This window comes from Hibiscus syriacus, unplaced genomic scaffold (genome assembly GCF_006381635.1).
Source record: "Hibiscus syriacus cultivar Baekdansim isolate YM2019G1 unplaced genomic scaffold, ASM638163v2 tig00112243_pilon, whole genome shotgun sequence".
NCBI classification, from domain to species: domain Eukaryota; kingdom Viridiplantae; phylum Streptophyta; class Magnoliopsida; order Malvales; family Malvaceae; genus Hibiscus; species Hibiscus syriacus.
Genome location: NW_024063280.1, coordinates 219,199 through 232,569, shown reverse-complemented (window position 1 = coordinate 232,569; position 13,371 = coordinate 219,199). Strand labels below are relative to the sequence as shown.

The window sequence follows — 13,371 nt, the reverse complement described above, 5'->3', positions numbered from 1 at the left end:
AAACTGTGTAGCGACATACCTCAACTGTTTTCGATCGATAGATCAAAATAGAAGGAGTATATTATTTCCATTTATTTTATCTTATATTCTAAGAAGTTTAACATTTTTGGTTTATTTTCTCAGGATTGATTTTGTCTCAAGTTGTTATGTCAGATAACAATCTCAAGATAAGAGTAAACTCATTCTATCTCTTATCCCTTCATTCCCTTTAATTTTATAATAATATTTATTCATTATTGTTTTTCTATATCATTCTCGGATTAATGCATGTGTAATTTTTCTAACAGGAACGTTGGCTTCAACGACCTATGAAGGCGCTCTCAACGTGGTTACCGGCGGTGGAACTGTTGAATTCAAGAAGAAGCTATCGATCAATAACTCCGGATCCTTTGTGTATGCTATAGGTGATGAGTGTTCATAATCGTTAATCTTTGCTCATTATTTCTTCAATTTTGTGGAATTATTGCTGCTAAATTGGTCGTGTTATGCTTGTTTTCGTATAGGTCCTTACTTTCCAGAATTAGTGACAAAACGGGCGCATTCTGCATTTTTTTATTATTTGGTCATGGCTATAGACATGGGCACGACTCTGGCACGACGCGGTCTGACGTGGCAGTTTCTAGAAGGTCCAGTCAGCGACGGTTTCTAGAAGACTTCCTCCGCACGCCTTCTGGAAGATTGACAAGCAGAGTTGCATTAGGAGACTAATTTAAGTTTGACTTTAAATTTCAAAAACAATTATCTTAGGATTATTTTATTTATTTTCTTTGTTTATCCTTTAGGCTTTGAGAGGATATAAATACCCACTTGGGGTAAGCCTAAACTCATCAATCGGATTACAATTTTCTTTTCTCTCTAGTTTTTATAAAAAACTTTCTCTTTTTACTTTTCAAGTTCTTTTCATTTTTCAAGCTTTGTTTTCAAAATGCTAATTATGACTTTTGTCATGCTTAGCTAATTTTTTATAAGCCGAGAGCTGAGGCGATGACTCAATTCCAACGGGAGAATTGAATCATGCCCTTAATATCTTCGGAATCTCTCTCTCAATCTCTGCGCTTATTTTTCAAAATCAAAACAGTTTTCAAAATCAAAGATTGACTTTGGTCAAGAGGTTGTTGCGATTAAACGTGTGGGAGGAAGATTCAACTTATAGAAAGCAATTCGACTTCCTGGGAACACACTTGGCGAGATAGATTCGCTAAGAGGGATTTGAGATCGGAATTGACGGTTATTGAAGCAACAATCCGAGTCGGTCGCTACGAACTTAAACGGAAATTGATCTACGACAATTGATGTTGTTAGAATCAATTCCCGAAGCCGGAATCAAAGATTGCCTTGGGTATCCGGTATACAAGTTAGAGTCACGGGGTTTGCCCTCGTAGACAAAGTAACCGACGTGAATCCCGAAGAGAAAATCTTATTCGATGATTAGAAGGAAATTGTGTCAAAGCGAAGCTTGAGTCTATTTTTACCGTATTTATTCACAAACTTTATTCTCTCATTTTTATTTAAATTGCTTTTATTTATTTAATCGCTTTTATTATTTAAATATCTCATTACCAAACCCTCCTTTTTATTACTTTCAGGCCTGGTGTAAACAAACCGAACAAAAGTTTATAATTTTCCAAGTCCTTGTGGATTCGACCCTACTTCTCTACGCTACAAATTTTCCTTTATTTATTATCCGAAAAGAAGGAATTTTATTTGACATCGAAAACGAAAGTTGTCAATAGGAAATTTACTCACTTGGTTCGTTCTTTAGACAGCTGATAATCGAGTAAATATTATTATCTTACTTCTTACGTATATTATTAATTACCGTAGTAATCGATTCCATTTATTTTTGATTATGTAGCATGTGTAGTAATTAGTTCATTTATGAATGATAGGTGGCTACCTACATCCTTTCAGCTGGTTGCCCTGTTGTTCGGGAAGATATCTGGAAAAAGATTCAACCTCACCACGCCGATTATATACACCCCATCAGCGACAGTGTGACCTATATTTCAAACGCATATATCAGTTCAACTGGTGATGCTCAAACCTTGAGCGCCACAATCTTCTATATTAGAACTTCTATACTAGAAGTTAGGATAAACTACATTTAATAGCTAAACTATAAGTTTTTGTCGGTTTTAATACATAAACTTTTATTTTTTTTTCAAGACTTAACCTTAAATATTAAAGAAAATTAAACCCTTAATAACAAGTATTAAAAATAATTGGACTTATAACTAATATAAAACTATTTTTTTCTCAAGTATAATGTATAATAAAAATTTTGAACCCTGAGCTTAGAGACATACTTTTAAAATTTAATTTCTTTTCTAATATTTATTTATTATTATGAGTCTAATTTTTAGTATTTTTTATTAGAGGCAATATGAGCATACTCTTAAATTTGTTTTTAATATTTGTTATTACGGATCTATTTTTTAAAAACTTGTTATTATGGAGTTGCCCTTAAAATTTATTTTTTTCAACACTTGTTATTAGGAGCAATTACTTAAATAATGATATGTAAGCACAACAATGATAACAATATCGTCTGAAACCGTGATAACAACATCGTCCGAAACCGCGATATTCACAATCATTATGTCCACAATAACATATGTTATTAAAAATTCACAATCACGATACTTGCAGTAACCACAATTTCATGTGTTATGTCCGTAATAGCGATAAACACAACGTGCTCGAAAACACAAATATAAATTCTAACTTAAATTCCTGAATAAGGACCTAGTTTTTTGGGTTCGCCCTAGGACCAACAAAATTTCAGAAACGGGCATGTTCAGAACCTTGCTTCGGGATAACAAACTTTAACTGCTTATATTTTAGGATTGAGAACTCGATGTTATTGAAGTAAAGAGATACATGCTGGTATTTAAAATTACTACAAAAGAGACAAACTAAACACACATGATTCAAACGCAATCCTTTATTGGTGGCTGTCAAATTTATTTAAATAGAAGTGCATGGTGTAAACAAGTAGTGGTATGTTTTGACAGCCTCACCATCGCACCACAGATTGCCGCAACGAGTAAATAAGCAAAGCTAGCTTAATTTGAAGGTGGAGAAACAGAGATTGTGGCGGTTAAGGTTTGAGAATCACCATCTGATTTGATTTCTACCGCTGAATTGTATACCCAACCGTAGCTGTTGGTGTACGAATCATCGGCACCGTCGCGTTTAAGCTTGCTCCAGATATCTTTCCAGACAACAGGGGTACCAGCAGGAAGGATCGAAGTGGCCACCTGTCATTCATAAATGATCAGCTAATTATTACTACATATGCTACAACAATCAATTATTACAGAAATAATTAACGAGTGAGATTTACTTCGTCATTAGCCGTCCAAACAACGACCCACGTGGCTATATCTCCAATAGCATACACAACAGATGCGATAACACTGAGCTCTGTATCCAGCTGGAATTCAGAGGGTGATGCACGGCTCTTAATGACGTTAGGAACACCTTCATAGGTGGACGAGACCAACATTAAAGTGTCGCCACTCCGACTACCAAGGACGACGTTTGTGGGAGTAGAAGGATTAGCCATTTGTTGTTAGCTCTCAACTAATCTTGTGTTTTTGATTTGCTTCTATTGTGCTACATACCTGCTTCCATGCACTTATTTATATACAGATTTGCAGAGTAATACGATAATAATAACGTCATACAGCCTTATTCTATGGGGGAAAACAGTAAAGCATATTATGAATCACATGGCCATTAAATAAAATTTAAAAATCTACCTATGGAAATTGACTCAAGTGGTAAACAATTTGATATCGCTTAAGCAATGTTTCAAGTTCAAGTTCTTGTGTATGCAAAAAAAATTCTCGTTGGGAGACTCACCCACCGAAACTAGGTATGCAACCTGAGTTGGTTTAGATTAGTTAGGACGAAACCTAGGAACCGGAGGACAACAAAAAAAATTAAAAATCTATTGGACCCAACAAAAATTATAAAAATTACATTAATGCCCTATTATCTGTATTTTTTTGTCGATTCTCCATTCCTTTTATTTAAAGCATGATGAATTCATAATAACACCAAATAAAACATATAATACTCTGGTACCTGGGTAAAATGACATCAATAACCTTTTATCTATTAAACTTTTGTCTTTTTTTTTCAAGATTATTGAATCAAAATGATGTACTCTTAGGGTGGATCTTCTATCCACTAAAACTCACAACTATTTTTTGATTAAATAAATAACGTCAAGTTGATATAGAATGATGAATTCATACAAACATTAAATAAAACATAAAACTATAGTATTCTGGTAGAAAATGACATTTTTAACCCTCTATCTATCAAAAGTTGTCTTTTTCCCTTAAGATTATTGCCTCAAAACCCTGCTGGCATTAGCTTCAAAATCTTCACGTAGCTAAGGACCTTAATTGTTTTAGAGAAAATTACTTTCAACACATTCAAATGATGAAGGCCCTTTAGAAACCGGGTCATATTAGTGGATAAATGGTTGATTACTAAATTACCATGGGTCCAATTTAGAAATTAGTCACGTAGTATGGTACAACGTATATTGTCTGAGTCTTTGAGTAGCCCAGACTAAAGCACAACAGACCTTCATAATTAGCGGATATCTGGTCTCACAGTCAGTGAATTTCTTGTTTAAACAGTATATGACCCTTTCTTTCTTTCCGGTTTCATCATGTTTGTTGAGTTAATCGATTGACGAAATCGGCCAAGAGGGGGGTGAATTGGCAATTAAAATTTTTGTGGAAGCTTTTGCAGAAAATTGAAAGTAATTGCACAGCGATTTACAGTGGTTCGACTTTCTCAAATAAAGTTTACGTCCACTACCTTAGCTATCCACACTAAGGATTTTCCAACAAATTCACTAATTTGTTCTTTCTTTTGAGGCCAAAGAGATAACCTTACAATTCCCTCAAGAGTATACCCCAACTCTTGAGAACACTCTTTTTCCCAAAGAGAAGATTACAAATTTGCAAACTTACAAGAAAACCTCACAAGGTAAGATGTTTGCACAATTCTAGAACAAAGAAAAGAACACTCAAAGATGAATACAATTGAGCATAAAAAGTGTTCTTGAAAGCAAAATGAATATTGAATGAAAATAGGCTTGAAATGCTCAAACTTGAGGTTTGATGCTTTCTCTTTGATTCTCTCTTGATTCTAATTGCTTGATGTTTCTTGTTTTTGATCAATGGCTTCTAAGCTTGCTTAAATACACCTTGGATCACTTCTGAACGTTGGGGATGATTAGAGAAGATATTATAGCCGTTTTAGTGTGAAAACATTTAATAAAACAGCTTGGAGCGTGGGGGAATCGGTTCCCCCTTGAAGGGAATCGGTTCCTAAGTGTAAAATTCAAATATTTCGACCGTTGTACAAGGGGGGAATCGGTACCCCCTTGGGGGGATCGGTTCCCTCCGAGCATACTGGAATTCTCGGAGCAAAACTGTTTAGGGGGAATCGGTTCCTCCTATGGAGGGAATCGGTTCCCTCCGAGCATTCTGGAAATCTCGGGGCCAAAACCATTTAGGGGGAATCGGTTCCTCCTATGGGGGGGAATCGGTTCCCTCTGAGCAATCTGTAATTTTTGGCTTTGAATTGGTTCAAAATACTTTGTAAGATTATTTTGAAATTTTTTTATGATTAAAACTTAATTTTACACTTAAGTAAGGATTAAAAATGATTTTTGAAATATTTGGAGTAATGTTTTGATATTCGAATAGTTATATCGAATATACTTAGAAAATCATTTGGAAAATCTTAAAATCCATTTAACTTAATTTGTTATATCGAAATATCAAAATGTTTCAACAATCTCCCCCTTTTTGATATAACAAAACATTTTTAGTAATTTTAAGATTTTTGAAATCAAGTTTTGAAATTACTCCCCCTTACTTTAACACTTCTTCAATTTATTATGTAAATCATTTAACACCTATTCTTCTCCCCCTTTTTGTTAAATCAAAAAGACATTGTAAAACAAGGTTTTGAAATCATTTAGCCAATTGATTTATTAATTATAAGCTTAAGCTGCTAAGATCACAATCAAAAGAGAGATTAGCCATTAGTTTCATAAATCAATATTCATAAATAATGTGATATGGCAAAATTGGTCATATTGCTAATGATGATGCAAAAATGAATAAAACATATTCATAAATCCAAAATCCAACAATCCACAAAATCAAACAATCCAAAATATCAAAAATGTTGAAACAATATTCTTTTAGTTCAAAGTCTTAAAACTAAACACATAATCAAACATCCGGATCGGTAGGAGGAAAACGGGCTCGCATAGCAGCCATTTCATGAGTTAGTTCATTAATACGAGCATTGGTTGCTTCATTGTTTGCACGCATCTCCTGAAGAATCTCTAATTGTTGAGCTCCCATTGTGGATAAATGAGACTCTATAGAGGAAAAGTGCGAATCCATTGTAGCATAACGGAAATCAAATGTCTCCATAAAGGATTGAAAATATGGAGGCATTTGAGTCGATTGTTGTGCGTGCTCCTCGGGTTGTTCAGGTTCTTCTTCAGCTTCATCAATATCCCTCATTAATTGTTCAAATTCGGGATCTTCGTCAGCTTCGGGTGGAGCTTGTGAAGAACTAGCTCCCGGAGTAGAAGATCGAACCCATGCACCGGTTTCCTTATTTTTGACCCATCCCGCTCTTGTTAAAGAAAGAAGATTGATTTGTTTCTTAAGAGGAAATGAGGCATCTAGACCAACTCGGAGTTCAGCTTTAGAAAAAGAGATTACTAAGGATACAACCGTAAACTAGTGAAGAACAGAGTTTCTTATTTGGCACTAGGTTAACGGTTTCAACAATTTCAGCAAAAATAATCTCGGAGAGGTTTATTTTTATATTGTTTTCAAAAACAGTGCAACCACCAAAGATCTAAAGCTCTAAGAGTTGAATATCGACCCCCGGATGGTCGAAACCACCAAGTGATCATGAGATGAAGGAAACGCTCATGGAGATCTAAAACACTTGCACTATCATTCCGTTTATATCGTGAGCCTAAAACTTGTTTTTCGTTTGATAAACCTTCATTGTCAAAGCCTAAGGCATTGGCTATGTAATCCGGATCAAGATGGAAATATTGACCTAGGAGGTAGGAACGCACTCCTATGGTTTTGGTTTTGTCACGATTTTTGATACAAACGACATTACAGTAGAAGATACGAACAAGTTGATGATAGACAATGGGTTCAAGTTCGAAAAGTTTATCAAATTTCCATTCGTGCAAGATAGGGAGATATTTAAAGTTAATATCAACCATAGTTTGAAGAGATGGGATACGTTCTTCCCTAATCTTATACGAGTCAAAATATTGGTAAAACCAATAACGATAATCTTTAGGACCCGGTTGATTGAAACAAGAATTTTGGATAGTCAAGTTAGGATCAAGATTTGGAATAGGATTTTGAGGAATAGGAGGAGGATTTGGTTGACGACTAGAACGACTAGATGAAGACCTAGGACGTTTAGGATTTGACATGGTGAAGGAAATCGGAATAGAATTGATAACCTGCAATTTTAAAAACAAATGTATGCAATTCAATTAATCCCAAAACTCAAATGAGTCCTCAATATTTCAAGATTCTCTAAATCAATCCTAATGGGCAAAGTTTTTGAAAAACTTTTGAAAAATATGGTTTTGAGAAACAATATATGTATAGTTTTTCATAACAACAACATAATTTAATCAAATCACAATAATTTGAAAAATAACAATTTTTTTTATTTCGAAAATTTAAAAATTTTTGAAAAATTCTTGTATTTTTGATGAAATTAGTTGTAACATCTAGTTTCTAATCACTAAATAATCAATGCCCGATCACTATTTCAACCTAGAACTAATTAAAACTAATCCTATGTTCAAAATCAATGAAATAGAGAGTTTAGAAAAATTTACCTTGAAAGATGAAGATTGAGGGGATTTAGATGTTGTTTGCACGATTTTAATGATGATTGCAAGTTTAGGAGATGATATTTGAAGTGATTTCCGATTACAATCAATGATTTGAGGCAAGAATGAAGATTTGAGTGCTTATAGGGTGATAAACGGCGGAAGAAGAAAAAAAAATGAGGATTTTGGGGTTTTTGGAGTGTTCTGCCCGATTTAACAGAACCCCAGGGGGGTATCGATTCCCCTATGGGGGGAATCGGTTCCCCTTCAAAGGGGGAATCGATTCCCTCAGGGGGGGGATCGATTCCCTCTGTACCAAAATGCTAAAATCCGATTTTTTAAGCACAAAATGCTAAATTAATCTTTTCTAGTGGTATTGGCAACTCATATATCAAAAATTAATTATGTTCAAACAATTAAATTAATCTTTAATCGATTTTTGAACATAAAATTAATTTTCACTAAGAATCACAAACTCCCCCTAACTAATAGCAAGAATGCAATCAAAAAATTATTATTATAAGCATTTTTCAAGATTTATTAAAAGTGCTAAAAATTATTTTAAACACTAAGTGAAGATAGGTTGGTCAAACCTAATTCTCTCCTAAGTGTCCAAAATCTTTCCTTGTCTAAGGGTTTTGTAAAGATATTCGCTAATTGGTGCAAAGTATCAATAAATTCTAGAACTACATCTTCCTTAGTGACATGGTCTCTAATGAAGTGATGTCTTATTTCAATGTGCTTAGTTCTAGAGTGTTGGATGGGATTTTTAGTGAGACAAATAGCACTAGTATTGTCACACTTGATAGGAATGGTACCTACTTCAATTCCATAATCAAAAAGTTGTTGTTTCATCCATAAAACTTGTGCACAACAACTACCGGCTGAAATGTATTCCGCTTCAGTGGTAGATAATGCAACACAATTTTGTTTCTTTGAAAACCAAGAAATTAGCATATTTCCAAGGAATTGGCAAGTACCGGAGGTGCTTTTCCTATCTAATTTGCATCCTCCATAATCCGCATCAGAAAAGGCATGCAAGCTAAAGCTAGAGTCTCTAGGATACCAAAGTCCTAAACTAGGAGTGTCCTTAAGGTATCTAAAGATTCTCTTAACAGCTAGTAAATGTGATTCCTTAGGACATGATTGAAATCTAGCACATAAGCAAACACTAAACATAATGTCCGGTCTACTTGCAGTTAGATAAAGCAAAGAGCCAATCATTGACCTATATAATTTAACATCTACACATTTACCTCCTTCATCTAAGTCAAGCTTTGTTGAAGAGTTCATTGGAGTGTTATGAGGTTTCCCATTTTCCAGTCCAAACTTCTTGAGCATATCTTTGACGTACTTAGCTTGATTAATGAAGATGCCATCTTTTCTTTGCTTGATTTGGAGTCCCAAGAAAAATGAGAGCTCCCCCATCATGCTCATCTCAAACTCACTTTGCATTAGCTTAGAAAATTCTTGGCAAAGAACATCATTAGTAGAACCAAATATTATATCATCAACATAAATTTGAACTACTAATAAATCTTTACCTTTTCTCTTTAAAAACAATGTAGTGTCAACCTTTCCTTTTAAAAAATCTTTTTCAATTAAAAATTTGACAATCTTTCATACCAAGCTCTAGGAGCTTGTTTTAAACCATAAAGAGCTTTTGTCAATTTTAAAACATGATCCGGAAAATTTGAATCTTCAAACCTGGAGGTTGTTCCACGTACACTTCTTCTTTTATAAAACCATTTAAAAATGCACTTTTAACATCCATTTGATATAATTTAAATTCATTGAAACATGCAAATGCCAATAACATTCTAATTGCTTCCATCCTAGCTACGGGAGCGTATGTTTCATCATAGTCTATGCCTTCTTCTTGAGTATATCCTTGAGCAACAAGTCTAGCCTTGTTCCTCACTATATTACCACTTTCATCAAGTTTATTTCTAAAAACCCATCTAGTACCTACAGTAGATTTATTACTAGGCCTTTCAACTAATGTCCATACTTTACTTCTCTCAAATTGATTTAATTCTTCTTGCATAGCCATAATCCAATGTTCATCTTTTAATGCTTCTTTGATGTTCTTAGGCTCTATGCATGAAATAAATGCAACATAATTACAGATATTTCTAAGAGAAGAACGAGTAGTTACCCCTTTTGATGGATCACATATAATTTCACCATCCTTGACATAGTTGTACTCTCTTGGAAAAGATACTTCCCTTTCTTCAATGGTTGGATTCTCGAGGGGATCATGAGTTTCCTCATCTTTTGTTTCTTCCTTTGATGATGATTCTCTAACGTCATGTCTAACGTCATTTGCTTGTACAATACCTACATCATCATTAACAGAAGAATCCTTCCTCGGAAGGGGATTATCATCGAAAACAACATGTATAGACTCTTCTACAACTAAAGTTCTTTTATTAAATACACGATAAGCTTTAGAATTTAAGGAATAACCCAGAAAAATTCCTTAATCACTTTTAGCATCAAATTTGCCAAGATTTTCTTTACCGTTGTTTAAAACAAAACATTTACATCCAAAGGATGAAAATAACTAATGTTAGGCTTTTATTTTTGAGAATTTCATATGGAGTTTTCTTTAAAATTGGCCTAATCATTACTCGATTTACAACATAACAAGCGGTATTTGTGGCTTCCGCCCAAAAATATTTTGGCAAATTATTTTCACAAAGCATGGTTCTAGCCATTTCTTCTAAAGTTCGATTTTTCCTCTCAACAACTCCATTTTGTTGAGGGGTTCTAGGTGCTGAAAAATTATGGCTAATACCATTAGAATTACAAAACTCAATAAATCCAAGATTTTCAAATTCAGTTCCATGATCACTTCTAACACTAGTGATAGAGTAACCTTTTTCATTTTGGATTATTTTGAAAATGTGATGAAATTTTCTAATGCTTCATCTTTAGTACTTAAGAATAGAACCCAAGTGTATCTAGAATAATCATCTACCAAGACAAATGCATATTGTTTTCCTCCCAAGCTAGTAGTTCTAGTTGGCCCAAAAAGATCTAAATGGATCAATTGTAATACTCTACTAGTTGATACATCATTAATAGATTTAAAAGAAACTCGTTTTTGTTTTCCTTTAGCACAAGCATCACAGATTTTATCATTATCAAATTTAAGCTTAGGCAACCCTCTTACTAAGTCTCCTTGAATTAACCGTTGCAAAACACTCATACTAGAATGACCTAGTCTCCTATGCCATAACCAACTATCATGCTCATCCTTAGCAACTAGGCATAAATTAGTCATATCAATAGAATCTAAATGCACCATGTAAATGTTTCCTATTCTATGACCAACAAGCATAATCCGATTAGATGCAATGTCAATTACTTTACAACCATTAATTTCAAATAAGACATTGAATCCTTTATCGCATAATTGACTAATACTCAATAGATTATGCTTTAATCCATTCACATATAAAACATTCTTAATTTGTATGGAAGAGGTATTACCTATTGTACCAATACCTTCAATGTGACCTTTTGAATTGTCTCCAAAAGTCACTTCTCCTCCATTTTTGGCGTTAAGCTCAATGAACAGGCTTTTGTCTCCGGTCATATGTCTTGAGCATCCACTATCAAGGTACCATGAATTTGAATTTGTTTCCCGTGCCTTGTAGCAATGCTCCTTTCCATACAGACATAGATTAATTTTTGATTTTTGGTACCCAAATTCTTTTGGGTCCATATTCATTAGTTTCCAAAATCCTAGTCCCCTTAGGTATCCATTTGTGTAGGATATTTTTATCTTCAGTAGTAATGAGTTCTTTAGGAACCCACATACTTCTAATGATTTTTCCATTAGAGGTTCTTTGGGACCTCTATGATTGTAGTTTCTAAAACTTTTTCTAACAAAGTTGGATTTTGAATTTCCACCTTTTTCAAAATATTTTGTTCCAACTTTATCAAAAGAAGTTTTAAGATCATCAATTTTCTTTTGATGATCATCATTGATCTTTGAAAGTAAATTTTGCAAATCTAAATTTTTCTTTTCAAACTCTTCTAGTTTGATTTGCAAATCTTTGATTTTACTTTCAAGATCGTTGTTGGTTTTGGATATGAGTTTGTTTTCATTTTTCAATTTTGAAACATCATTTTTATATTTTAAAAACAATTTCTCATAATCCGAAGCCAACCCATTGTATTCCTCAAATAATTCATCATAAGATAAATCATCAAAATCGGATGAGTTAGAGGTTACCTTAGAATCTTCCCCGAATGCCATCAAGCACAAGTTTGCTACTTCTTGTTCCTCTTCATCGGAACCTTCTTCATCGCTCCATGTAGCCACATGAGCCTTGTGCTTATTCTTTGATTGACCATTTTTCTTCAATTGTGGGCAATCATATTTGACATGCCCCGGCTTTTTGCATTCATAGCAAATGATTGGGTCCTTCTCTTTTGGTTCATTTTTGAGGCATTCGTTTCGTTTGAATTTTCTTCCTTGGTAAGGTCTCATCATTTTTCTGAACCGTTTGGCAAACAATGCCATTTCCTCGTCATCATCATCATTATTAGAATCACTCTCATCTTTTGTGGATTTGAGAGCCACTCCAATATTTTTCTTCTTCTCCTTTTCCTTTGGTGTCTCTTCAACTTTATCAAGGTCCACCTCATCTTCGAGCATCATCTCATGAGTGAGGAGTGAACCGATAAGTTCTTCAAGAGTTAAGGACGATAGGTCCTTAGACTCGATGATTGCCGTCTTCTTTGATTGCCATGATTTTGGGAGGGAGTAGACTAACTTCCTCACAAGCTTTTCATTTGAGATGATCTCTCCATATGATTTGAGACCATTGACAATCGTTGAAAATCTATCTGTCATAGCTTTGATGTCTTCATTTGGTTTCATCCTGAAATTTTCATAGCTATGCGTTAGAATACTAATTTTTGATTTCTTTACCTCATATGTACCTTCATGTGTGACTTGAAGCTTGTCCCATATTTCTTTGGCGGTTGTACACGATGAAACTCTTCCGTATTCATCTGGTCCAAGAGCACAAAAAATAATATGGATGGCTTTGGAGTTGAGCTGGAACATTCTTGTCTCTCCTTCACTCCACAACCTTGGATGAGTGATAGGCTTGATGTATCCTTCTTCTACGGCATTCCATGCTCCCATGTCACTTGCTTGAATGAAGTACATCATTCTATTCTTCCAATAGGCGTAATTAGCTCCATTGAAGAAAGGAGGCTTGTTGACGGGCATCGAATCAAGACCGGAGTCGAAGTTGGAAGCGGAGGCCATTGATGACTTTAATAATCGATATAACTCTTCCCGAATCGACTCAAGAGGCGATAAAACCTTCAAATGAGTTAGGCTCTGATGCCAATTGTTGAGTTAATCGATTGACGAAATCGGCCAAGAGGGGGGTGAATTGGCAATTAAAATTTTT

The 13,371-nt window shown here is 34.4% G+C and overlaps 1 protein-coding gene across 1 annotated transcript; it reads right to left on the bottom strand.

Moving 5' to 3' along the window:
- Positions 1-2,926: 2,926 nt before the first annotated feature.
- Positions 2,927-3,691, bottom strand: LOC120176408. Its single transcript, XM_039182834.1, has 2 exons — positions 3,347-3,691; positions 2,927-3,260 (listed from the first exon to the last, which is right to left on the bottom strand). The coding sequence occupies exons 1-2, from the start codon at positions 3,566-3,568 to the stop codon at positions 3,066-3,068; spliced, it is 417 nt and encodes a 138-aa protein (XP_039038765.1). The 5' UTR covers positions 3,569-3,691; the 3' UTR covers positions 2,927-3,065.
- Positions 3,692-13,371: the final 9,680 nt, after the last annotated feature.